This window comes from Strigops habroptila, chromosome 1 (assembly GCF_004027225.2).
Source record: "Strigops habroptila isolate Jane chromosome 1, bStrHab1.2.pri, whole genome shotgun sequence".
In the NCBI taxonomy this organism is placed as follows: domain Eukaryota; kingdom Metazoa; phylum Chordata; class Aves; order Psittaciformes; family Psittacidae; genus Strigops; species Strigops habroptila.
The window spans coordinates 35,151,231-35,177,907 of NC_044277.2; the positions used below are offsets into that span (position 1 = coordinate 35,151,231).

At 38.6% G+C, this 26,677-nt stretch overlaps 1 protein-coding gene across 4 annotated transcripts in view; it reads right to left on the reverse strand.

The window, feature by feature from the left end:
• Positions 1–26,677, reverse strand: part of LOC115615192 (serine/threonine-protein kinase Sgk3) — a 59,922-nt gene that overhangs the window by 6,164 nt on the left and 27,081 nt on the right. For 3 of the 4 annotated variants that reach the window (XM_030503092.1, XM_030503108.1, XM_030503099.1), the window contains exons 2-13: positions 23,119–23,323; positions 18,570–18,653; positions 16,576–16,648; positions 13,703–13,778; positions 8,295–8,382; positions 6,319–6,371; positions 4,979–5,036; positions 4,103–4,186; positions 3,880–4,011; positions 1,770–1,882; positions 1,508–1,544; positions 1,312–1,398 (exon numbers count right to left, since the gene is read on the reverse strand). In XM_030503092.1, coding sequence (XP_030358952.1) covers positions 1,312–1,398; positions 1,508–1,544; positions 1,770–1,882; positions 3,880–4,011; positions 4,103–4,186; positions 4,979–5,036; positions 6,319–6,371; positions 8,295–8,382; positions 13,703–13,778; positions 16,576–16,648; positions 18,570–18,653; positions 23,119–23,196 — 963 coding nt within the window. In that variant the 5' untranslated portion in view covers positions 23,197–23,323. Of the gene's footprint in view, positions 1–1,311; positions 1,399–1,507; positions 1,545–1,769; positions 1,883–3,879; positions 4,012–4,102; positions 4,187–4,978; positions 5,037–6,318; positions 6,372–8,294; positions 8,383–13,702; positions 13,779–16,575; positions 16,649–18,569; positions 18,654–23,118; positions 23,324–25,115; positions 25,185–26,677 lie in introns of all 4 variants that reach the window. The other variant, XM_030503124.2, reaches the window with a different exon arrangement.

Below are 26,677 nucleotides of genomic sequence, written 5' to 3' on the forward strand. Positions count from 1 at the left end.
ACATTCTGAAATTTAATTTACAAATAGATAATAGCATTGTCAGACAAGGCAGAGACTGAGACTCACAGTTTAATTAGATCAGTATTTCTCAAGCTTTCTGCATGTGTGAGTGCCCTGTAACTCATTTGTCTATAGATGACTCTGCAAAAGCACGAAAAGCAGCTGAAGTATTTTGAACTCACCTACTTCAGCTTTTGCTAACCTTTCACAGCCTCCGAGTTTTTTAGGTGTTGGAACTCACACATCATTTGACTGAGTGTTTCTAAACACTGAGAAGATCATTACACTTTTAGCAGGATTATGAAAGATTCAAATCTAAATCTCAGATTATAAAGACTAATACACAACTGCTATGTTTAGTCTAGATATTTTTAAGAATGTGTATAAAGCAACAGCATTATCATCCTCTTATGTTGCAATGTGTGCAAGTCCAAGGTAAGTGTGAAGGCTAAGCCTCTGAACATGAGAAAAAACCCCTAGATTTTCTCAAATAGATCAGTTACCTGTGTTCTATGCACTGACCTTTGAACTTTCCAAAATAATCAACAAATATTGTTTCAGCTCACATTTACCACTCAGCTTTATGGATTTCTACTCTGATCATAACTAGGATTAATTCTCATATGTTGCTAACTGCCTATTTTTTCTTAGTTCAAATGTTTTAGCTAAATATTACTCCTCACTCATCTTCCACTGCCCTCAAAGGCCTTTGCTGTAATTTCAAGTACGTTTATCAAATTATCAAAGCCACTAACACTGGCATTTCAGTGAATCCCTCGTATGTGTTGAAGACTTCCAGATTCTAAGTTTTCTAGTGTAGTTTTCTCAGTAAAAAGACAACAGAGTTCAATAAACTTGGTCAGCAAGTTCCAAGTTTCATGGATATGCAAAATTTGCTCCAGACAGATATCAAGTCCCTATAAGCTTACTAGGAGTTGGTGGCAGGATACGGTAAGTAGATTCATACTGGAAAATCCGTTGCAGCTGTTACACAAGCTAACTGTCCTGTGTCTAGCCAGTGGTTAGGAGACACGGGAGGGAAACAGTATTTGAAGGAGGTTGAAAAAAAGGGAGGAAGGAAGAGATGAGTTATGGGGATGTGGGTAGTAAGTAGGAGTAAAAAGGACAAAGAACGCATCTGCAGGAAACTTGTCTTTGCTTTGGCTTCATGGAAGAGCTTGTTAGAAGAACGCAAACCTCCAACAGTACAGAGTATTTGATCTTCCACTTACGCAAATACTAATAATAGTTAACAGTCATTTAGTTAACAGTAATTACTAGCTGAAAAACCCACGAAAGTTGTCAACATACTTCTGGTGTCCCACAGAAAGTTGCAGTGGTATCAGAACTTGCAATCCCTTCTTTACAAAGTCCAAAGTCTGTCAACACAACATGACCCTGTTTAAGAAAGAGTGGTATTTTAAAAACAGAACCTGCTCAACATGTGGATACACATTGTCAGTTTTGAGAGAGAACACAGAAAACCAAAACAATGTTGCAGACTTACTAGTGAATCTAGGAGAATGTTTTCTGGTTTTAAATCCCTGTTAAAACAAAATAAAACAAACAAAACGTATTAATTCAAAGCAGCAGTCACTAACACAAGAGCCTCAGAGGTAAGTAGTTTCATTCTTCAGCTGAAAGCTTCAGGTTTTGGTGAAACTGTTAAGTTCAAGTTTCCCGTAAGATGATTTCATACAGTGGTTTTTACTCAGTAATTTGTGCTATTTTGAACTTCTGCAGGACAAGGATACAGTTCAGGAACTTACCTGTACACTATATTTATGGAGTGTAAGTAGCCCAGTGCACTGGCTATTTCAGCAGCATAAAATCTGGCTCTGTGCTCAGGAAAGGAACGTTCTCTTTGTAAGTGAAAGAACAGCTGTAAATATGCATACAGTAAATAAGAACATTATAAAAAAAAAAAAAGGTTAATAACATGTAATTTTCACAATAAAATGTAATTCTGTTTAGCTGTCCACTTTCTGTAAGTAAAGGGAAATAAAATGGTTTTGCTGCATGACTTTGTCATTCCTTTACTCCCTTCCTTTCTTCTCAGAAATGAACAGATAATTCAAACACTTAAGGACATTCCCCTAAACCCAAGACTAGTCAAAAGGAACCAGAGTAAACCGCTAGGCTGTGAATAAAAGTTGGCAAGATTCAATCATGCAAGACCACCTCCTAACAGAACCTAACCTGGAGTGTCAGATCAGTAATCTTCCAGTTCTGTATATGCTTGCATTCTAATTTTTGTATGTAAGTATTTATAGAATTGTATTTTGTAACCACCTAGATGTCCGTCAGTGTGGGAGATGTACATTATTCCAAGCTGACAGCTGATCTTCAAATTCTCTTAACTACACAGAGCTGTCTGGCTTCCAACAGTTTGAACAGATATGGGAGTCTAGCCAAAGATTAATCACAATCACAGATTAAACTATACAACCCATTCAACTTCTCAAGATTTTGAGAAAACAGAAGTTTTCTGTTTTCCACCTACAAAGTTTGGGGGGAAAAAAAAAAAAAAAAAAAAAATGGAAAAAAGCCCTCAGAGCTTTCTGAACACTTCATTCAAATCTGAAAGCTGTTTTGCACTGTATTTTAGTTTGCCTGGAAGAATGCCAAACTAAATTGTAGGCAGGAGCTCAGAGCAGAGCAAACCAGGAGCTTGCTAATACAGTTTAAATAAGACGACAGTCCATGAGGCAAGAGAAGGCCCATCTTGTCCCAGCTCTGACACTTAAAGGGGTCAGAACAGCAGCTCAAGGGGCATCATAAATACTGATGGCAGGCCACTATCAATATGAACTAATGCAGTTCCTATCTCATCCTGGTTTATTCAGCATACTTAACATTTGTCTGTGTATATCCAGCTGCACCAACGCAACAGGAAGCCTTGAGATATGCCAAAACAAACTATATAAATTCTACCCCTTCCCCCTGTGCTCTTCCAGCTACCAGTTTTATCATCTACAACCATATCCTGTCTCATCCTTTCCTGTTCTGCTTTAAGCACCTCTGAGACCTTCTGAAGTGTACATATTTTACACCAGTACATTAGCAAAACTGAAAACACAGCAGGTGACAAGACACACAGCTCTTCTTTAAAGCATGTATGTTGCCTAGTTCTGTTCACACAATTATTTTTCACTATGATGTTTTCTTCAGTGACAACTAATTTCCTAGATAGGTCCAGGTATTAATAGTCTACAAGACCCTCAAAACCTTTTGAAGGAATGGGAGGAACATTTTATACCCTCTCACGTGTACTGGCTATTCAACCAGTTTAGACATAAGTTTCCAGTTTACTGGGTACTTTGCAAAGCAACAGATCCCAAGCTGCTCCAGAACATCTTACTTAAACATATACACTTTCTCCATTTCTTTCACAAGTTTTCCCCAAGTTACATAATGGCATTGCTTCAAGGAAAAGAATCCTGACGTTAAGGCGATTTGGGAGTAAGTAATTAGACCATGCAAAGCTACAGAATAATCCCAAAGTTCCCAATAATACCAATGTAGTAAATTCAGTTGACAATTTCCTTCCTTCCACTTTCAAGATACTAGCATCTCAGCTAATGCAGATGCAAAAGGAAAAGACAGATTTACATGGTGAAAAATGTCAACATAAGATTAATTTGTAATAAAGGTAAATTTATGCATCTGTAAAATACAGTATTTGTATCTGACAATCATGAATAAATTTGGGATTAGAGTTGTGGACAAGAAGAGGAACAGCGTCCGTATAGCTACAGAAGTCTGTAGTAACAGCAGATAATAACAGGATTTGGAGAGAGAGCACCCATTGTAAAGGATCATTCCATCCCTCCCACCTAGAATTAGAGAGACTCAAACCCAAGCACAACTACCACATACCTCTCCTCCATTAACAAAATCTAGGACAAAGTAAAGCTTTTCCGTTGTTTGGAATGAGTAATGTAATCCAACCAAAAAAGGGTGTTTCACATTTTTCAAAAGCACATTACGTTCAGCCATAATATGTTTTTGCTGTAAGGAAGTAAAAGATCAGTAAGTAAACAGGAATAATTTTGTGACTAAAGGAAAAAGGGAGGTAGGTGGAGAAAACATTTCTCTTCACCTCTTTCCTATTAAGAACAATCTTTTTCTGCAGCACTTTGACAGCATAGTATTTCCCATCCAGTTTTCGTTTTGCAAGAAGAACCTGTGAAATTCAGAACAAATGAAGAAATGTAATTGTTGCAGTTCACGTTCTATTAGTAATAATTCCACAAGTTCAGCTAACTGGGAAGTATTCATGCTAGTTTTTCACAATACACTTTCTTTGTCTCTACTACAGTCAATCAGCAATATAATCACCAACAAAGCAAATTAGAGTCCAGTGAAAACCTGTCTTGATAACGGTATCATGAAAGACTGAATGATAACATTTATTTTCCATGACTTGCTGAATCTCTATCAAGATCAATTTCAGCTGGTTTTATAAGTTTTAAAAATAATGAAAAACAACAACTTGAAAAATAACTTGGAAGCAAAGATTTCAAGAGGGATTCTCTGTTGCCTCTTTGCAGAATATCAGTAATTAATTCACTTTTCAATGTGCTGTTGCTCACACTGCTCCACTGCATCAGGGGTTTGACAAAACAGCCCATGCCAACCCAGGGAAATGCACGATTCATACTCCAGCTGCTGCATAAGCACAGGGGTACCTCCCTTCCTCTCTGGGGGAGAGGATCCCTATTCCTCTTAATGAGAAAGGGAAACACTCCCATTTGCTACTCCCAACAAGCGACTGAGGCAGCCAACTGCCACACCAGGTAAAAAATGTCAGGGCTTTAAAAAACAGCAACAGGGATCAAATACAACAGTTCTATGCCACCCTAGACTGGTACCACTTCCAAAACCTCAAGCCAAGCCTCTAGCCAGCAGTCATTACGCACAAGACACCACCTAGCATCCCTGCACCAGGATAAGACACAGTAATAAGAAAACTCACCTTGCCAAAGCTGCCTTTCCCAATAACTTTCAGGAAATCAAAGTCTGTTGGCTTAGCACTGAAAGAGATTTAGGAACAAAGACAGGCGATCTGAAATAACAAGCTTTATAGCTGTACAGAAGTCTAGTGTAGCACTTGAGTTGTAATGTGAGAACAACGCTCCGTTAGCACCCTCTTTTATTCTTCATTCCACCCAACACCCAGACTTCTGCAGACCATCCCTCAGAGACAATGACTCCTCTTCATGTTGCAATTCCATTTTCCTCCAGGGAAAGTGCTCAAGTTGCATCCTTAAGTTTAAGATGTAAAGGAGCAGCAATACTGTTCTTTTATTCTCCACAGTCTAGTCTAGTAGTCTAGTTTCTTGTAATTTTTAAGTCTCCATTTCCCCGTGACTTTTCCTAGAGCTTATTTCTCATCTCCTAAGGGCACAAGCTTACATAGGAGAAGGAAGGAGGGACCAGGTTTGTTATTTATTCTCTCTTTGCTTATCCCTTCCTTCCCTCCATCCATTCCTTCCTCATTTTTAATTACAGCAAGAGGAGGGAGGTCCTGAGGAATAATTCATTCTCAGTTTTTCCACTTCCCACATCACCACTCCTTTCATTTTTTCCCAGGATTCCCTTTTTCCTAAATACAATCCAGATATATTTTTGTCAGCAAAACAATTATCCATGTTTTCAAATTCCAAAACAACAGTTACATCACCATACACCTCTCCATTTATTTCCCCTGAAGGGAAGTACTCTTAAATTTCATTTCTTACTGCAATCTATTAAGCATTTCCTCCTATTAGCCCAGAACAAATCTGTGATGAGAGCAAAACCAAAATAGCAGTCATCTCCTAGATGAGAAATGCACAGATTCACACAGAACTGAGAACAGAATCTCTATGGAAGACACCAGAGAAGCAAGTTATGACTGCAATAACTAGGTTTGTCATCAACAAGGCAAGCTGCTCCTTTGTCATACATTAAACCAAACTCGTTTTCTGCAACTGTTCACATTCTTAACAGTTGTTGGACCACTCCCAAGACAGAGAGGTCATCTTTGCTATAGCATCTTGAAGCAGAAGGATAGCAGACTGAAAATCTGAAGGTGAAAAAGAAAAAAAGTTGTAAAAATGGTTGCTTATTTAGCACAGGAGTTAGTGTTTTGCTTCCTCCTGCGCAGTGCAAATCAACAAATAAAGGCATAATGCCCAAAGAACTTTCATTACTATTAACAATTACACGCAGTCTAACTTTGCTGGGTTTAAAATTAAATTCAATAAATGTCACTGAAATAAAAATTTTACATTAAATCAAATTATGTTTTAATTCAATTGAACTGAAACCTACTGAGGATTTCCAGATGGTCCCAAGTTAATATTCTGTGAGGTAGAGTTGATATTCTGTGGGACAGACAAAGAGATTTATTTTTAGGTTTTTTTTAAGTTATCTTGTATATTTAAACCAATATTAATTTCAAAACAGTCCACTAATTTGCTCAATCCATACTTTACACTTGTTAAGGAGATCTAACATCTACATTGGGAACCTTGTAAATTGAAATATCTGGCAATCATCACCTTGTCACAAATTATTTCTACGCACATCGCATTCAAGGATGAAGGTAATACAGTAACTGTATCCAGACACAGAGAACATGATTGGGAATAAAAATTTACAATCATTTCAACAAACAATTTGTTCCTCATCCAGAACTTAACCCTTTCTGTATTTGCTCTAGGAATATATTTTCTACCTTTTATTCTAAATTTTCCAAAATCTTAGCCATAAAATGATTTCAAACCCACACACACTGTTTACACAGGAGTAATCAATGAAAGATATGGTGCTTTTAAAAAACAAAAAGTGAACATTCTCCCCACCCCAAGAAAAGTATTACCAACCTGTTCTATCCTGACATTAAAAGTTAACTTGGTTCCAAAGATGACATTAATCCTCCCAGTACACACCCAGACAGAATTTGCAAGTCACAGGGAGAGGAGGAAGCCACTGCCATTTAGGCGATTTTCTCTATTTTACTTTTATTTAGAAAAGGAGTATTTGCACTCTCATTGTGGTTTTGGACTTTACTGGAAAGGATAAACTGCATTCAAATACAAGTTACCTGGAGACAGGCTCACAGGCACCACAAAACCAGTACTCCTCCAGAAGCAGAGAATTCCCCGACCACAGTGCTGGATGCTACTATTCACCAATAAGAGCCAACCACACAGCGGTACCGGACACTTTTTAAAAAGCTATTATATGAAAGACTTGTTTGTTCTGAAGGCTTGGTTTTGTTCCTTATTTTTCAGCTTCCTCATTTACAGTGACGATGGGAAGGTGAATTTTCTATCAAATGTACGGTCTAGGCCACCCTGCATTAGCTCTCTCCCTATTCTGGAATCTGGTGTGGCACGACATCATTAATTTTTGACCGCAGGTTTTGATCATTCCATGTTACTTAAAATACCTTTCAAAGGATGAGGAAACTGGTATTTTAAATTAGAATTTTGCTGTATGCTCGCAGTGCTGTCATGCACTTACAGAAGAAAAAAACCCAAAAAAAGCAGCCAAGACTGGTATCTTTGGAAGAGGAACTTTCAGAAAATACCAACTCACAAACCGAAATGATGACTCTTACACCTTTAACAGAGGCTGAATAAAAAAAGTACTAAGATTACATCTGTATATCAAGAAGTAAGCCGTGGAGGAAACAAGCTCAAATATGGCTTAAATATCCCTAAAAATACTCCTCCTCTCAAACAGCACTGTTTCTGGAGGCTGCCAACTAACTTTCAGAGAATCCATCCAGCCATGTAGTGGCTTTTGTGACAAAAGAGGCATCAGACCTCACACAGTGTTATACGTGAAATGAAATCAAACCCATCCTTGCTCCTGAGTGACTTTTAGAAAGACTGCATTTTTTCCCCTGAATCATATTTCTCCCCTCTTAAAGAAACCCAACACACCCAAGCAAACAAAGACAATTAAACATTTAAGCTCCCCTGCTCCTTGCCAGATATTATTAGCAAGAATCTTTGAAGAGATTGCAAAAACTGCAACAGCTAAGCTATGACTAAAGCTGTGTTTCCTTAACCCATATAGAAAGTAGGGAAGCAAGACAAAGCTCACAATCTCTTTTACCCGTTCTCTGAGGTTCACGTATGACAGGAGAGTATCTTACAGCCCAGTGGAACAGATTTGTTTAAAAGAGCATGGATGAGACTTACTGTGAAACCAACCAGTAATTTTCAGTATATAATATACCTAAGATTGCTCTTAAATAGCTAAAATTTAGAAGACTGTTCTACTTCCGTTGTTACCTTCCGACTGCTCCTTTCATCTTCATCTTCAGATGGATCCGACTGGTGTTTTGGGTTATCCATCTGAAGAAAAGCTCTGACATCTGGGCTAGAAACACAGTTAACTTCATTAACACAGTGATAATCTGCATGATTTTCAGCCATAATCATAGGAAGCATCGGATTAAACAGCAGCATGCAGAGGAGTTATTCATCACAAAGTTCTACATTTAAGTTCTGGCAATTAAGGACTGTGTACGATAAATGCTTTTATAGCAACATAATTCAACTGCTGAAAGTGCTGCATACAGCGCATACGATATTTCACTTGCAAAACCCAGACACGTTAAAGTATATGTATGTGACGACTTCATAACGAAATGCTCTGCAGAACTGCATTAAAAGGTAATTGTTACCTTTTAATGTAAGAAGAAAGCATGAGTTAAATGTTAGAAGAAAGCATGAGTTCTAAGTGGCCAGCAACCATCAGGAAACCAGCTTGCTTTCAAGAAACTGAGGAGTTTAAAACCATCTGTAGTTTTCCAAAACCAATGATATAGTCCAACATAATATACAATGAAATGCACAGTCTGCATCCCAAAGAGAGATACATGGTCATAACATTCCTGTCCCCATTCAGTTTAAGTGGAAGATGGTGACCTTGTATTCAGAATGCATTCTGGCTGGGCACTGACAAGACAACGTTAGGAAATCCTTCCAGTCAGCTGCAGCACACAAACGCTACCCTTCAGGAACCAGCAAGAGAGACTATAGGCTTCCCACAGTACCTAAGGAGATGCTTTTCAAACTTCAGCACTGGTTTCTAGCTGCTGCCTTGGTGGGGGCTGGGAGAACGTAGGGAAAGTACAAGAATTCCGAGAACCCACTTCCAGGAAGCAAAGCTTACTCAACAGTAATTCAAAAGAATGTAATGTCTGTCTTAACCACTACACAGTGAGTGAGTAAAAAATAATGTACTACAAGTGAGGCAAAATTAATGCCTCAACAAACGGATATCATGTATAGGCTATATAGCACCTGAAGAGATTGAGTCTTTCAAGTTCCATCAGTTGACTAAAAGGCACCCTGGTTATCAAGGAGGAAATCTTACCTAAATTTCAGAGATTAAGTTCTTTGAGAAGGTCTCAGGGCAGCCACTGATAGGAAACTCTGCATGAGCCGTTCAGTAAAAGAAAAGCACTGACGTACTATAGAGCTGCTCTTTTACCCCTAGTATATAAACCTACCCTATTCTACATGTAAGAAACAGATACACCTGCTTTGCTATTTTCAATCTATTTCACCCTCCACACTTCTGTAAAGTGAGGATAAGCAGTAAGAGACAAACCATTTCTGACATATCCCCAGCTCCTGTATATCATATCAGTACTACTCATTACTGAGCCTAACTAATGCCCTATGCTATCTGAGGTTCCCAGTTTCCACAACCCACATTCTGTATTCCTAAACCCTACTTGAAAGCTGTTTGTTACCTTCAGCCTTTCAGGTTTCAAGTACAACAAGGCTGTACACACAATTTCCCACTATCATTTCAGTTTAATTCTTCCCATCTTACATGAACTCCAAATTCTGATCTATTTCAGGGCCTCTCTTGTATTCTGAGTCACAGAAGACAAAAATCACTGTGGCTTGAATATTGGAGTAATACTGGCTCACGATGCAGCAATTTATGTTTCAGAATACTTAGCTATCATAAAATCCAGAATACAAAGTTACGGTTAACACTTTTCACTAGACAGAACAACAGAACCAGATCTTAATTACCTTTCAGCATTAATTATTCTGGACAACTGGCTGATTAAATAGAGCATGTTGTAATACAACTCAAATAGTTACTATAGTAACTTTGTCCATGACTGAATTCACAGCAGGGAGAAAAATAAAAATGATACATTCACAGTAAAAGGCTGCTGTACAGTTGCAGGGTATTCAGTCTCCACAATACATGGCAGCCAGAAGTATAACTGATTGATGTTACATTGTTCACATTTGCAATTTTAGAAGCACTACAAAAAAAGAAGTGATTAAAAGAAAAAGTTTAATTTCTTAGCCCAGACTGCAGCATGCTAATATATGCTATATAGATTGGTAGGACTTCTATGCTATAATAGCTCACATATATTAACTCAATGTATTTTAAAATACACTGGAACTATTCCTAAAATAACCTCACAGGAAATTAAAAGGATCAAGAAAACAGTTTAAAAAAGGATGCTCAATATGCATTGTATATATACTACCAGCAAAAATCGACTGGATAAATTTAGTTTATGGATTTTCTCTGAGATCACGAATGGGTGTCAAGCTCCACCTAAATACAGTTCCTTCTGTGACAGTAGTTCTGCATTAGCCTTCCTGCAGAAACGTATGAAGCCACACAAAAATTTTGGATGCACAGAAACATGAACAAGCCCAAAAAGTCCCAGGAATTTTGAAGCAAAAGGTAAAGTTAACTGCCAGTGACAGAACATTTAAGACTCACTTTTTTTTAAAATAATGGTGCCCAGTAAAACACTGCTCTTTTTTTTTTTACAGAAAGCAAAGGCTCAAAAAGCTGTAACGTGCAGTTAACATTTTAAAAGAGCACAACTAGTGTAACGCAAAGTCTGCTTTCCCCACTGTGGACTGCAAGATCTAACAATCCAGGGGGTTCAGATTCAGAAACCAGAAAAATCCAGTCACTCTGGTTTTCTTCTAGGGAACAAACACAGACCCCCGCTTCTCACTTACAGAGCTGATAACTCATTTCCCCACAGAGGTGGCAGGGTATTGTCATCCTTGAGTTCTTCAAGTGTTATGCAAATGTTCTCATTTTTATTAAGGCACTAGTTTGGACTGTTTAAAAATAACTACGTTACATCTTTAATGCATCCTCTATTATATATTTGGATTCAAGCAGATTTTCTTTGGACATGCTCTCACAGACAATTATATTCATTAATTTTTCAATGAAGACCTACCTTTGAGGGGGCTATGAGCCCAATTTAAATAGTTGCTCAGTGATTTAAGAGGCTTCACGGTGCTCACAAGTCATAAACTCCCAGTTCCTATTCAAGACATCACTCAGCAAGGGGAGCACATTATCAGATCTCTATTCCTTCTACATTTTTTTTTGGCAACATCTGCTTTCGATCCATGGGAGTGAGCTCTCTGTCAAATACAGTTAGCTGGGTAAATGCAGCTTGAAGCTAGTCCTCCTAATTCCCAATTAGGTCTAAGCCAATGATCCATCCTGCCCCGTATTCCAGCTGACAGTGATTGCAGGAAAATCCTCATCAACCACTACAGGGTGTCTCTAATAACTCTAAGACACTTTTTTGTTGGTTTTCTTACTGTGCAGAAAGGCTTGGCTTCAATACAATATTCCACAAACATGTCAGACCCAAGAACCGAGTCCACTGAAGGAGAAAAAAACCCCCACAATAAACAACCCCACGCCCCTCCCTAAACAGTGCTGTAAATTTCAGAGAATAATATAAGCATTATGATCTTTGACACCCTGAATCTGACATTTGTGCTTTTCAACTCAGATGTTCAGATGTCTTCCCATCCAGAAATGAGTGCATCACCACCCACCAACCTCAAGCTTTCAGTGAAACAGTTTTCCTAGGCAGGAGTCAAAAATGAGACATTCTGATACTGGTTTTAATGCTTAAAAGACATAGTGGAAGGTGGACTCCCTTGAAGTTGCGTGAAACTGTGTATCCCCCTATGCCTTCCTTAATTTTACTTCCTTAATTTTCCTTTTAGCACGTTAAAGCAAAATAGTCTAAGAAAGTAAAGATGTAGACTATTTGTGAAGACTCAGTCACCACATATCCCTTGAGTAGCTTCTAGCACATTTAAAAAACCAAGACAAATTCAGTCTCTATTTTGTTTTTATTGTATGTCTAGTAAGTTTTATTTAACACACCTTTAACAACACCAAAACACTTTGCAAGACCTATTCCTTAATACTGGTTTAAGTTAGCTTTAATGGATCGGACAGGCTAAGTGCAACATTAAAGAATACAGATTGAGCTACAGATGCATTTGAGTGTAAAACAATTTTAAGTGCTCACAAAAAATTGAAGATGACAAGTGAATTTGAGGTTTGGCACTTTTTTTTAAGCATACAATTCTGTGATGTGCACAAAAAAAAAAATTGTAGCATTTTACCTTTGGAGAACAAATACATCACGTTTTGACACCAAATATTTGGTACTTGGACATACTGATAACCAAAGAGGGGAGGGGATTGTGCTAAATAAAACCAGTGTCCTTTCCGAACGTAACAAACCAGATTAGCTTTCAATAATTAGTTATTTTAAAGTGCTTTCTCATCTTCCCCAGAGAAGAACACTATGACGACCACAAACCTCACAGTATTTGTTCTAGTGGAAAACTATTCCACCATAAGGCCTTGGTTTCAAAATTTTTTCCACTTAGCACAGGGACATACATAAAAAAATGCTCTTTTTTCCCAAAAAGAAAGGAAGTACATATTCCGGGTTGATAGGACATTTAAATAGTTCATTTATTGGGGGTGGGGTGGGGGGATGGGAATACTGACTGCACTCTGCAGCAATACTGTCCAAGGGTTCTTTTCTTTCCTGTGTGAAACAGGCAGTTTAACAGGTTGTACAGATAGGCTGATTAAACAAAGCATATGTATTATAGACATTTATTCAACACTAAAGCTGAACATAGAGCTTTATCACCTTCCCAGTTCAAGCAACACAGAAAGCTGCACAGATTTAATTTAAATTTCTTAGGTATAGATTTAAACTGAAAAAGAAAATGCAGTTTAGCCCCCAGATAAATTCACACACAGAAGTGCTATCACCCAGATTTAACTGGAGCCGACCCTAGGATATCATTATCTCTTACTCGTCAGTGGGACACTGATGGAGGTTAACACACCTGCAGTTCTTCTCATGGAACAGTTTATGTGCAAGCCTATTCATTTGCTTTAGACAGGCAGCCTGGTTACCCCAAATTGCCTAAGCAAGCTGATTAAGCTGCTTCGTTAAAATGCTTACAAGTTCTGAACCCTCCTCTAACAAAAGGGTTCAGGCAGTGACTTACTCACAGCAACATAATAGCAAGTGACAACAGAGTTGTTAAACAGTACAGCCATGGGCAAAACAAACACCTGCCCTACAGCAACAGAGTTTACACTGGAATTTGCTCCCCTTGAATTAAGATCCATTAACTGCCTCCAAGGTTATTTGTAGATCAGTTTTCAGAAAACAAAAACGTTTTTATACTGTTCATCAGACCATGGTAAAGTTTGTTTATTATATTTAAGAGCACCCAACATGTAAAATACATTATCTGGTTAAAAGAATGTAATTTTCAACGTTGTATTGACATTTATTTTATAAAGACATGAGATGTCCTTATAAATTAGAAATGAAATTACTTACTGGTTGCATAGCTCTGGCTGTCTAACTAAATTCTGAATGAACTCATTCAGTCCTGCTCTTCTCTGTTTAATAAAATCTGGAAAAAAAGAAAAAAGAAAAGATAGATTTATTAGAATGATCAGTCAGCTTGTGAAAAAAATTTCATTTTCAAATGTAGGGGGTTGTTAGGACTTAAATAGCAGTTAAAAAGAAGAGTCTGGTTCATTACTGGTTCAGAAAAGGATTGGTCCTATATGTGAAAAATCGCAAGTTTGACACATTCAAGTGAAGTGAAAGAACAAATTTCAGTTTCTCTGCAACACTACCAGAAAATGCATAGAGCCAGTCGGCTAAGAACTGTACTGAAGTGCTTCGAGAATAGTGTGTAAGCACAGTGGGCTAACCTGTGCAGCCTTCATTGTGTGGGTGAGCCCTTCAGGACCCGATTCTGCTCAAAACCCACAAACCACAGGCAAAACCTGACATCAGCTGCACAAATCAAGTTTTCACATGAACAGTCCCACCAAGCAGCACATTTCCATAATGTATGTACGGCAGTGGGAAGTTGCACAGCTCATCCCGCCAGCAGGCACTCAGATGTAATCATTAAAGGTAACTAAATAAAATGCTTTATTTTCTGTCTTGGATATCTCTAATGTCAAAAAAGTAATCCTCCCTCACCCAAGGCTTAAGACACATACCTTTCCTTTAGCGATATGGAAAGATACACAAGGGATTTTAAACTCTTAATATGAAATAAAATGTAAACCAAGATAATCTTGTCTTTCATTATTCATAACAACAACAATTTGTATGGAAAAAGACTGTTTTATTTGTGTGTTAACTGTTAAGGTGACTCTGTCATATATAGATTGCTGACCACTGTTAAAATTTTAAATTAAAATTCAATTTCAATTAAAAGCTGTATTTGAAATATTAAGAAAAAACGTTCATACTGTTTCAGGGATATAATCCCTCAGTCCTTGTTCAGGTATTAAATAATCCCAAATTACTGACATCAAACAGGAAGGTAAATTTGCATAAAGATGTTACGGGAGTCACCAACACCAGCAGTTTCAGTACGGTGGATGTATCGTACCATCAGCCACTCCAAGGCTACAGAGCTATCCATGCTGTTGAAGATACACCACCTCTGTCATGTCAGCTCAAATGTACTGTCATTTTCTAGTTCTGTATTCTGACTGGTTTCAATGATTTCCCTCTGCCCTTCTTCTGATGTTAAACCCAGATTAATTTTGAAATAACCTAAGTGACAATAAAAATGAAGCATTTAGAAGACAGCATATGTTAGACATAGTTTTTGGTAGACTTCAGGAAAAGGGATATGGAAGTTTCACTCTACTGCACTCCAAGGCAATAGTACAATACTGCATTCCCAAGCATGGACTGACAGAGGGAAAATACCTTTTCAACATTTGTAAAATATGTGACATTTCAGAAGGCAGCAGAAACACTACATCAAAGCTTCACTAAAGAAGTGTTAAGATAATTATTTAAAAGAGCATCATGGCTCTACCTCCACCCTGCCTCCCAGCAAGAAACATCTTAAGAACTACTTAGTTTCTCATGCTTCAAGGATTTCAGCACAGTTCACGGAAATTTAAAACAAGTCTGAGGACTTTGTTTTACATATATAGTTTTAATAAAGTTTTAGGCTGTTCCCCCCACTTAAACTCTGGTTTCCTAAATGTGACTCCAAGAAATCCACTTGTACATTTGGCCGGACAACAGCCCACACTACTAGGCTCAGCCAGTTCTGAAAACCCCAAGGTCAGAGAAAAGAACAGAAACCAAGCCAAGAAATCCCTGTAGACACAATCCATGTAGAAATTTTGGCAATCATTTACATGTTCATCAAAAGTGGCCATTAGAGCTTGGATACTTGCATTTGATTATTTTAATAAAAAATAAAAAGGAGTTTTGTGTCAGGATCTAGATGATGAACAGTAACTGCCAAAAATCTCTGTTTGAAAGAACTCTAAAAACCCCAAAACAACACACAGCAAGAGTTCAACACCTCTGGATCTGTTTGTTCTTCAGCAAAGGAGAAAATTAAATGCCTGAGATAGATGCAGGAGGATGTGAAACTACAAACTCGGTCTGACCACATTAGCAAGCCATGGGAGGGTGGGAGGTTCCCAATGACCATCAGGAACACCCTTAAGGAAAAATACCCTGAATGAAGGGTACAAACACACAGAGCAAAGGCTTGGCCTTCCCATTTGCCTTTTTATTATTCACTGGTGGTGCCACCTAGGTTAATTCAGTGCACTTTAGAAGTGATTTCTCATGAGTATTTTGATGTGGACAGAGCAAGCTTAATTGGAACCTATCACTGTTAACTGGATCACATCGTGTGAACATCAGACAGGATACTCTAAGTGGAACAACAACAGGAAGAGGTTCATTTTCATCTAAACTGTACAAGGAAGCACATTTAGATATACAGAGTTCAAAAGCATTCAGAGATAAATCCTTCAGTTATTTCATTTTTCAGAGAGGGCAGAGAAAGTTACACAAAGTTAAAATTTGCTAGGCTTATGTTTAGAAGAGTCTGTGTTTTGGCTTTTGCTTTTATAGAACAGAGATTACACCTTGAAAGTTCAGAGCAGTGAATATGGGAGGGCTGGGAAGAGCTATAACCTTCAGTGCAAGTGCGGTACAGGGCCACTAAGCAATGCTTTGCTCACAATCACAAGCAGAATACCTACCTACGCTAGTTCCTGTTCTTGACTGGGGCATGACTAAACTCTGGTTTAGTCACTGTTTTGAGGACTGGTGTAAAACTCATCTAAGATAGCTTCTTGTAGGCTGGAATAGATCAATTTTCATCTAAAAAACCTGACAAAATGAGTAACCAGATAATAACTTACCAGGATCAAAATTGTCTCCAAATATTCTTTTAGCTGGAATCTTCAGGTTCATGGTAGGAAATTGCTTCTTTAGCTGAAAACAAAACACATACAATTGGATTGTGCTTAGATATCAATAGAAACAATTGCCTTTTTTTTTTGTTTTCTGATGAACAGTTTGAACATCTGATTATTAGTAATTCTGCTCCTCTCTGCCATCTTCTCTACTCATACACTTGTAAAAAGAACATAAACAAACAAACCCCAATCTGCACTCAGCTTGTTTGCACCACTCATAACCTTTCAAATTCAAAGGCCATATCAGTTTAGAAGGTTCTGAATTATTGCAGCTATCTTCTGCAATATTGCAGAAAGGATTTTCCACTTGCCCCAGATTAAAAAACATTGGTTAGAATTTCAATGTTTATTTTATTCTCCTCTTTACTTCCTTCCTCCATCAAGTCTCTCTCAGGTTTGGTTTTTTTTTCTTGCTTGCTTGCATAGAGGTGTATGCAAGAGGTTTAAGATGGGCTGGGGAAACATGCCTCTGGGTTTTGACCAAATAACATTCTTAAAGCTCTAGAAAACACAGGCTGCCTATCCCTAAGCCAAAATTGCAAATAGATGAACAGCCTGTTTTACAATGCTGCATTTGATAATTTGATTATATTCTACACTTGGTAAACCGACCAGAAGATTGTATACAACAGCACTGAATTTATATATATAAAAAACCACAAACCCTGACATTTGCCAAACCTTGATTACATTTGCTTCATCTTCAAGAGCTCAGAGAAGCAATCTCACTCTCATTCTCTTTGAGAGAGTAGTTTTCTAATAGAGTAGCTGGCAATTCTCCTTTCCTTAGAAACATCAGTATCTCCTCCAGTTAGCAGCACAAGTTCTTCTTGGTGCACCATACAAATTACACAGAACAGAAACTGGACTCAGTGCCCTCCTGGTTATGCTTCTCCAGGACCTCCACCCCTACACAAGTTAGAAAGACCAGTGCTGAACAAGGTTCTGCAGAGCAACACTAACCTGAATGGCAAGAGAATGTGGCAAAGGGAACAGGATCACCAGCACTCACCCTACAGGTATTTAACAGGGGATACTTTGTTTTCACATCACTTGCTAAAGATGCAGGCAAAGCATAGCATGGTGCATCCAGGCTGACTTCAGCTCAGACCTTGTAAGACAACTCCAAGCCCACTGCCTGGATTTTTGCCATATATAAATCCATGTACAGTGAAAAAGAGAGGAGAAAAGCCCGACTATTTCCCACAGGAGCAACAGAAGGGAAATGGAGGCACAGATAAGCAGCTGGTAATCTTTTCTTATGGGCATCGCAGAGGAATCAGTTCTCTTTTTGTTAAAGCAAAAATTGTGGGCTCTAAACATGAAAAACTGGAGAAAATTAGGGACACAGGACACATCATGGACTACACATTTGAGCCAGTAATTGCCCTACTTGCCCACTAAGTGAAAGGGGCAAAATCCTTTTGTAGCAACAAACCCAGTAAACCCATACTTAGTTGATGAAGAGGCCTATTTCATTGGGACCACTGCCACAAAATTTGGCTATGAAACTGCAGGTAGGAACAGTTTATATTAAAAACCAAGGATGTGTTCACTGCTTTCCGTACTTCAAAGGAAACCACTTGTTTAATAGATTCATTTATCTCGATGTTTTAAGTTTTGCAGTGATTTTTACCATCATGAACAAATGCACATTTCACATGTTTTGACAAACAGTAAATTTGGAGGTTTCTCTCATTACACTATGATCCCAAGCAACAATTAAAAAAAAGTGACAAATAAGTCCATTTTGAGTTTGAAATTCAAACCAACCAAAGTTTAAAAAACCTACCCCATCATTTGCTTTCAACAAGCTCCTATGGTTATCGAATGTTGACTCAAACTTCCCAAGAGGGAATCAACTCATACCGTAATGCTGCAAACAAGTGTTACTCTGGGCTATTCTGGCATGATTTCACAGCTTGCCTTTTGCTTACCGTATTGTACAGTTTATCAAACTCTGCATACCGTCTGAGGACAAACCACTCATTTCTGCCAACTGACACCAACACTTTGTAAACCTGCAGTAACAAAGATAAAGTTATTGGCAACAACAAAGTTGAATAAAACCTATCAGGTTTAGTCCTGTGGTGGAAATAAGGGCAGGGTGTTAAATGTAATGTGTAAGCGTGCTTGTTGAGCCACATATTTCTTACGGCTAAGTCGCACAGACATCAACACAAATGATTAGAACTACTAGAACAGGCTGGGATTTTACAGATTTATTTTTATAACACCAGGTAAGCAAAAACTAACACCAAAGCTGATGTAATGGAGTTTCATAAATTAGTTCATACCCAACAAGAACACCTGGCCATCAGATAGCAGTCTATAAAAATTTGCTATGAAATCCGTTAACAATTTGATAATCCATAACGAAGACTAATATTAAAGGAAGTAAAGCATTTAAACACTGAAGGTTGTCTTCATCAAAACAAAGAGAAAGCACATATGGTAGTTATAAAGATAACTGTTCCTTGCAACATCTTGCATACGTATTATAGTCAGGATCCTGACAGATGACACAATTGTTCAAAGAGGGGAAAATGCTGCTGTGGCTGAAATACAGCACAGGTTAGATCACACCACACACAGCACTGGGATCAAGGGAGGCACAGCTGGAATCTGCTGCACAGCCTGGCCAATCAAATCTCATCACAGCAGAGGACTCCAGTAACTAGACAGGTTGTCAGTCCCTAGTTTCATGAATCTGGTTGATAGCTGAGTGTCCAGCAGGCTGCTCCTGTGTCTTATGCAAGCTGAACTCCCTTCTCCACCTTCTTGTACTTATAGAAGGAATCTGGCTATTCCTCCTGGGTAGAGGATGGACACAGCGAGAAGTAAGCACGGAAAGCTCCTAATTCCTGATGCAGATAACATGACGAATGCCCTGGTTTCCTTTCTGTCCTGCAACAACAGCTTACCTCTCTAACTCCCACAGTGGAAGTGGCAGCCACCACTGTCAGTTCCTTAGCCTGAGATTTGCATTCATGCTGTGTTAACTGCTCAAACAAGCTGCTCTCAGTCTCCCCTGGAGAACACAAGGGGAAGCATCCAGTAGGATGCTGATGAGACTCTTCTTTGAAAACTAGCTTCCCCTTCCACTGCTCAACAAGCATTAGCATAAAACATAGCTACACACCTTCTAGAGACTCCCTAGATTGGAAAGAGTAAAAGCTCTCACTGCAAAGACTGAAGTACTGTCCTCCTGAATGAGACGCCTAATTCAGCTATCTAGACAGCAATCAAGTCCTGCAAATAATGTTCAAACACCAACATATTTACTCTCCATGACTTCATGGCAGACCAATGCCAACAAGGTTAAGAAGCAGTCCATGGACTTCTTAAATTAGCGGGACAAAATGCATAGACTTCAAAGTGCACATGCAAGCATAACTTCAACTTGGGATACAAGATGATATCCACCTCCTTGGCAATCTCAAAATCAGAACAGTTTTGTTCTCAGAGCAGCTAGGTGTAGAACAGTAACAGTGTCAACACTTTTTTACATGACAGAGCATAAAAGAAACATGAGGTCATCCAGTTCACAGCATCACCAAAGCTCTTGCATACCCAACAAAGGAGAATCTGCAAGTTCAACAGTTAGGGAAGCAGTAAATGGTAGGAACACATATGATGTCTACAAAGAATTTGGTGAAACCCAAAAATATAACATCTCTGGGCTGTATTACTACTCTCAGCTCCACCTATGTAATGACTTACAGAGATGTGCAACACCTGTTTCTAGAAGGCAGGCAGGCAGGATCTAGCCTTACTTAAGTAATAATGTTTTTACATCTGATTACTCCTAAACTAAAACTAGTCTGAGAAAACTCCTAAAACATAGGTAAGGTGCATCCATGCCTTGTAACATGTGGATAAGTAACACAAAGGTTTGAGAAAGCAAAAAGGAAGAAAAACAAACAGAATTCTGAAAACCACCACAATCATCTCCATTAAACTATCCTCCCAGATACAGACAGGAGAGGGTCCAGCTATTTCTGGATGTGATTGATTTCTTCACAAAAGAAGTCACTGAAATTAAAAGGCTCCAACTCTGATTAGGTAGCTCATGCTTCTGGATTAAACATTCAGCTTGTATAGAACAAAGATAAGTAAAAAGGTAGGCTGTTTTCCAATTTCAGGAGAGCAAGCACTGAGAAAGTAATGGAACTATTGAAGTGTCAACAACAACCAAAAAAATCAAAACACAAACAAAAACACCCCAACTCCACAATTTCCATAAGACTGGGGATTAGTATTATACATCACAGGTCTGAGACAGTTTCCAGATTTAATCAGACAACAGCATCCTTGAAAGAGATTTCTTAATAAGCCTGTATATGATGGGAGTGAAAGGAAATGAGAACAGGTCAGAAGAGAAAATTAAGCCTCAGACATCAAACAGCATAGGGATAAAAGCGAGAAATTCAAAACAATGCTATTTGGCAAGACAGGCAAAAGAACAGCCCACTATGCAGCAAGGGCAGAACAGCAATTAATATAGCCTAGATATGGTCCAAATCAAGCAAGGATTTTGCTCTTTTTGTGAGGAAAGTGAACGTTGAATCTTCAGAAAAAGGTAGGACAGCAAACTAGAGTGGATGCACATAGGGGCTAGTTACCACAAATTAAGTGGAAGCAAAAAGAAGCCAGAACACCCAAAACCTTCAAACTTGAAATGATTTGTCAAGGAAAAAAAATACTGTAGTAAATACATCAAAAGTGTGCAGTATTTATGAAAAACAAATAAAATATTCAATAAAAGGTTATGAAAATGCTCAGGAGGAATGAAGAGTTCACTTCCAAAGACAAAACTGAGAAGCTTGACTTATTTATCTCCCACACCCCTCTCTCACCAAAAGCAGTACTGATGGGCTCCAGTGACTACAGAGGAAACACAGTAAAATCACTGACAGGCACATGCTGGAATTCACTGTTCCTGCCATGAAGTTCAGTATGACCCTCAGTTCTGTTATCAGATCCTAAAATATATGTGATAATATTCAAAAGCTTGGTTGTGAAAAGCAGTTCTAGTCAAGCTGCTAATTATACCCTCATGTAAAAAGCAGAAGCTACCAAGACAAAGCGTACCTCACCACACAGTGCAAGATGGGTTCAATTCCTTTTTCCACCCCTCAAATCCCAATTTATCATGTTTCCTACTCTTGCTTGTAGCAAGAGGGCACATCCAAAGCATGTGCCTTTAAGCTGCTAAGGTTGTCACACAGTTCTTTAGGCAAAATGACCTGGAAATCACAACACTAGTATGTACTAAAAACGTACCACACTGGGACATTTTAACAGCAGAACGGCCAGCACTGAGGCAGGCAATACAGCAAACCTGTTCTGCTCAGGTTCAGACTTCCGTGGAATTTTTCCTGCTCGTCTGAGTTCCACCTGCATGCAAAAAAGAGCTCAAAAGCTCTTTTGCTTGTTCGCTTTACCAGCACAGTCCTTCCCCAAATTACATCTTGTAAAAGGCAAACAGCATTATTCTTCTCTGAGGAAGGGAGGTGAAGAGGAAAGGCAGATACACATCTCAAACTAAATCTCTGGTTTGTTGCATTCTTCAGACAGCAGCTTAGTGTAAGGGTGTTTGCATTCCACATCTGAAGAGTGACTAATTCACTCAAAAAAGAAGGAAAAAAAAAAAAGCTTAGAGGAAGTTGCACAAGAGCAATGAAACAGTTTGAGCGTTTTGAAGGAAGTAGTGATGCTGTAATTTATATCCCAGCATAAATATACGCAAAACAAAAACCCATGCCACAGTACTTTATTTTTCAGTATGCAATGTAAAGAGTTTCCCCACAGAATAGGAAGACTTTACTTCCAGAAAGCAAGTCATTTTGGGAGGCAAAAGGAAAAAAAAAAAAAAAAAAAAATGAAGAGGGAGGGGAATGACAAGGAGTGGAAATGAGAACAGGATAGGAAAAAACTCACAATCAGAAAACAGGAAGGAAGGCAGAAAAAAGGTCTTTCAAAAATTTGATGGTTTTTTTTTGTTTGTTTTTTTTTGTTTTTTTTTTTTTTTTTTTTTTACACACACAAAAGTGTAACAGGATATCTGTGAAAAAACTGGCCAATAAAACAACAACAAAAAACCAAACCAAACAACCAACAAGAAAGAGAAACCAACCCAAACCACATGAAAAATCATGTACGATACCAAATTTTAATCTGATTTGGTACCAAAATGTTATCCCTGCAGCTGGACACACATATATGAGAAAATGCTGCCCCTTGGGGGTAAAAACACCAGAAATTTTTTAAAGCCAAATTCTTTTTGCAGAAGGCAGCACAGTTAAACACTGTAAAACATTCACAACTCCTCTCACTGGACTATGGCCAGTACTCACGACAGCAAGTGAACACATTTCCACAAACCTGCTGAAAATAATACCAAGCTTACTAGTGTAAAAAACCAGAAAGTAGCACTGACAGCCTGTTCATTCACCTCCAGTGCTTCCACTCTTAGATACTTACAGTAAATCTTTTTTTCTTCTCTCTGTGTTCATCAGAGCTGGGAATGCTAACACTTGGGCAGCTCTCTTTGAGATCCATTGTATATGTTCTTTTGAGGAATCTGTTACAGGACCCTGCCTCAGGCGTTGCAATCAGAAGGTATCTTCAACGGTATTGATCCAAGATACACAGTTTTCTTGAGAAAATGTGAATTCCATCATGTAATCTTAAAGTGAACACAAAAGTAAAGTTAAATACAGGAACACTTAACTCACAGTGCTAAAACCTGTGTGACAAGAACTGTTCCTGGTAGGAAACGCACTTTAATATGCACATATACGGTCATAACCATTATTAGTTTGCAAACAGTTTCATGCTTGTGGTCCTTCGCTGTTTCACTGAAATAATTCACATTCTCTGGAGACAGAAGTGAACCCTCTCTCCCCCCCAAAAAAATAAGTATCACTGAGTTGTGCAGACATACTAGAAACTGATCTGGGCCTACTACAGACAATACTCTGAAGGAACAAAGATAGAGCACAGAAAAATAATTAAAGATGACAACCTGGTATCAACCTCTGAGAAAAGTCACGAACACGTACATTCAGAACAGTTTACCTCCAAAACAAAGGTTTTCAACTGCAGAAGCCTGTACCAGAGGGCATTTCAGATTTGTCAGAACATGCTGAGTGTATTTAATTATCACATCAGAGATGAAAGACGACATGAGAAAAAAATCATTTATTCACGTGAATTTTAGAGAGGGACACAGCACCATGCGTCTGCCTGAGTATTTACCTCCTCTGCCCTCTCTTCCTCCATACTTGCCATACTCCATTCCCTTTAGTAGAAGTTAAAGCTCACTTCCTTGCAGAACTTGAAAAAGGCACAAGCAGAGGATAAAGCCATCGAAAAGGCAGAGAGCTCAGTATTAACTAGATGCCCCTTCACTCACTGAGCTACACACCTGCCTCAAGTACTAGCAAATTGTTTACTGGACCCCAGTGCGAACAACAGGAACTTCAGCATTGCCTAAGAGCAGCCAAAATTAACACTACGTAGCTGCAACCCTCTGCTCAGACATGCACGGCCATCTGAAATGTTTCAGCGAGTGCAGCTCAGCTTTTGGAACACTTCTGTGTCTGACCAAGTTACAAACATGAGAGAAGTTTTTTAGAAAGAGAAGACCTCAGTTCTCTTCAAAACACCCAGAGGAAAGGAGTGCCCAGTTCAACATTTAACTATTTTCTTAAAACAGGGAAGTATAAAACTGAACTGTGTATTTCGTATCATAAATTTCCAAAAAGCACAGACTAATCCAACGTAATTCTGCTGCTAGAGAGACACCCATATTTACGTTGGCACGAAGGCCAAAGCCCCTGGAATACAGTGTAAAGATTTGTTCTTGATACCCAACTAGTCTCGGTCAATCAATTGACTATTTTTCTTGTTCTTAAAAGTCAGATCATGTCTCTGGTTCAGACTTCATGTTGTTATTCCTCCTCTGGCCATTAAAAATTTAGTAATTTTCAAAGATCTGGTGACTTTAAGCAAAACAGTGTTTGAAACCACGGTAATCACAGCTAAGTACTAGATCGTTCATACTGCAACATATTCACAGAATTATTACATCTGCATTTACTTTGATTGTTCCCTACTTCACTGATTAGGTAACTATAGGGTTGAGCAGGGTTAAACACACACACACCCACCCGCCCCCCTTTATTTGACTATAACACAGCTCAAAGCCAGTTACACAGACCTTAAGTTCCAAATTGGTTTCTCTTTTCCTGTGGCAAATGATGGTTAAAGGCTTTATTACAACAAGGCACAGTTCCCATTTTCCACATTTTTCTATTGGCATGGGATTAAGACTGTTCTTCACCCATTGCCACACACTTAAATTAAGATTTAAAGGTTAACTGTGCTCTTCTCCATCATAAGAGGTTCACTAAAACAGTCAATAGGCATCACTTTCATAAGTGTTTCACAAAGCTTAGACTTTACTAAGCACTTACGTCAACCTTTAGCCATTTCAGGTCCAGCGCCAGGAGCTGAGCACAGGTCCCTGTGTTTTATCTGTCCTCCTGCTCATCACAGAAAAACAAGTAAAGCTTTAAAACAGATTAGGTGTTCCCTGAGTAATATCACTCGCTGTCTTTCTCCTCTTGCAAAGTGACATTCTTTACAAAGGTTCCTAACATGTCTGCATTCATTCTCACAACATAGGATGTACTTCACTTTTTATTCTTAGTGTCATAGTTTTAAATACCAGTACGGGAACAGTATGGATTACATGATGTAGTCCAAAGAAGATCACTTGGAAGACTAAGCTTTAATCCAGATCTGAAGTTGAAAGATCTACAGAAAACAAAAGGAGGAAGTGTCACCCAGATTAATTCAGGAAGAGTTTATTCATCTTACAGGGGAGAAGAACAATAAACCATCTGACAAGCTGAAACTGCAATATTCATATTTCTTTCTTTAAGCTGCCTCAAAGATCACCGGCTGTGATATTTTCTTTCCCCAAGGCATCTCCTTTGAGTTTTGCTTGCATCAACAACACTCTGCTGACCCAACAAACTTGGAAGAAATGCATTTCCAGTTTGCCAGAACATCCAACCTTTCTTTTAATTTTTACTTGCCATGAGCATATCAGCTCTTGAGAGCTTCTTATACCTGAACTGTAGGTCTGACTGTAGAAATGGGGATAGATTTGCCTTAGTCTTTGCTGTGCTGTAGTTTAGGAGCAGTGGTTTACTGTGTGAAGTAATAACAGACAGCAAACAGTAGAGACGTATTTTCAACCACAGCATCAAAAGCACAAACTGCAGTGTCTTGAGGGCTGCCAGACAGGAGTGAATTAAACAGACCCTTGCCAGCTGAGAAGTCTCTGCCTCTGGTTATAGCTTTTCCTCTAACTAAAACTAAGTAGCCGTTGGCCTCAACTTTGGTAACAGGCAGACAGGAGAAGAAACTTCAGAAACCAGGTAGCAAAATAAATCCCCTTAAACCATACTTGGTCACTAGTTAAAGAGTATGAAGACAGGGTAACACCAAGACCAGTGTTGCTCAGAAACAGCTATTGCTTTTAAGTTGCTGCAGTATCTAGGCCTGGAACAGGGGAAAGCACAAATAATTGCTTTAGAGGAGAACAAAAGTTACGCATCCTCCTGGAACAGTTTCAAGCCTGTCAACAGCTACACTGCCCATTCTCTCCATGGTGCTGTCAAAAAGCGAGCAGTATTTTCACTGTTTCCTGCAGGAAGCCACAGCAATGTTAAATTTCAGGCTGACCCTTGCCTCTGTTGAAGTAAGAGCACGGCAATAACAGAACCCTGACACTGTGAGACCTTATATAGGTCTACTATACCCACAAATAGAGAATTTTCTGAATGTCTGACAGCAAAATATTTTGTGCAACTCTGTAATAGCTACATGCAACAGGCAAACATTGCATAATTTAGGGACAAGCGGCAACCTCCTTTTAGTCCTTTCTACATAAACTAGGATAAAACTGCATTAGAAAAGGTTTCTAAAGTTTAATCAGATTGTTTTATTCTGCACCGAAACATTTTCT